This window comes from Drosophila sechellia, chromosome 3R (genome assembly GCF_004382195.2).
Source record: "Drosophila sechellia strain sech25 chromosome 3R, ASM438219v1, whole genome shotgun sequence".
Classification (NCBI taxonomy): domain Eukaryota; kingdom Metazoa; phylum Arthropoda; class Insecta; order Diptera; family Drosophilidae; genus Drosophila; species Drosophila sechellia.
The window spans coordinates 6562824-6564195 of NC_045952.1; the positions used below are offsets into that span (position 1 = coordinate 6562824).

Consider the following 1372-nt stretch of genomic DNA (forward strand, 5'->3'; position numbering starts at 1 on the left):
GCGTGAAAATCATTAAGCTGCAGCTGCCTCTCCAACACTTTCGCATATGCCGCCGAACAAAGGACAGCGTGGGACAAACTAACAGACACACACAAAAGGGAGCAACATTATCCCTCCTGCCAGCCGTCCAACGTGACGTATGAGTTATGCAGATAAATTCCATGCCACATCACTCATACCACCTATCAGCTTTAATTAAATGCAGAAATGCACCGCAATTTAACGCAATTTAAATAAATTAAGGAATTTAAAGCTGTTGTATATTTATGACGCTTTTATTAGTGCTGTACATGATATTTGATAATTCTTGTTTCCTTAATTTTGGGTGTTATACAAAACATAACTTATCAGCACATAAAATTAATTCAAAAATAGCATTTAAGCATAAGAAAACAGTTTATTACCGTAAATATTATTTTTTGTGAAGTATCTTTAAGTCTTTTTAAGCTTATTGACAAGCAAGCGAATCTAAAGCCAAAGATCTTTAAGTTAAATGGATTGGTTTCACCTCGATGCGCCTATTTTAGTTATTGGTGAATACTTTTTATTTCACTTGAAAGTAACTATACAGAAATGTTATCCAAATCCAAATATGGCCCTCTTTGTTCTTTCAACCCAAGTTACAACGTCATGAAGAAAGTGCCCGTTACTGCTGGGTCGAACCATGTAGGGTCGCTTTGGTCTCTGTGGAACCTGCCTCGGTGGAGCCTCTACCGGTTCAGCCTCCGTAGTTGTTTCTGAGATCAGAATGGAGTCGAGCATATCATTGAATTCTTTTTCCCTGCATTCTGAAAATGGTTAAAGCTTGCATTTTCTGAGAAGAATTACGCCATTATTAGGATTACCTTCAGTTGAACATGATCGTTGAAACCTTGAAACATCTGGGGCATCCGCCTTATGACCTCCTATTCCGAATGAGATTTTGTATTTTTTTAATGGGCTGGTAATATTTTCAGTTCCTACACGTAAGATTTACCTCCTTTTCTGTTTCGATCTAAGCTTCTTTCTTCGTTCTTTGTTGGGTTATCCTCTGAGTTTGCTTGGAATTGAATTAAAAGTATTGAAGAAAAAATCAGATGAACAAACAGCAACCGCCCCATCTTGACATCTTCTATAGCAATAGAGAACGACAAACAATGAATCGAACTTGTTTAATTTAATTAAAAAAAATGTCATTCAATTTATTTGCCTTTTAAAGCGTAACAAACGAATTTTGCTCTTGAAGCATGAAACTTTAAATAACTTTAAGCCATGTAAGAAAATTAACTATCAAAGCGAACTACCTGTGCAAAAAGTAAAGTCAATTAATTACCGCACGCAATTCACGACTTTGCACATTGAACACAGAAGACATAATCACCGTCATAAGAGA

The 1372-nt window shown here is 36.2% G+C and overlaps 1 protein-coding gene across 1 annotated transcript; it reads right to left on the reverse strand.

The window, feature by feature from the left end:
• Nucleotides 1–489: 489 nt before the first annotated feature.
• On the reverse strand, nt 490–1125 carry LOC116801563. Its single transcript, XM_032721961.1, has 3 exons — nt 977–1125; nt 846–905; nt 490–788 (listed from the first exon to the last, which is right to left on the reverse strand). Exons 1-3 carry the CDS (start codon nt 1098–1100, stop codon nt 577–579), a joined length of 396 nt encoding a protein of 131 aa, XP_032577852.1. The 5' UTR covers nt 1101–1125; the 3' UTR covers nt 490–576.
• Nucleotides 1126–1372: the final 247 nt, after the last annotated feature.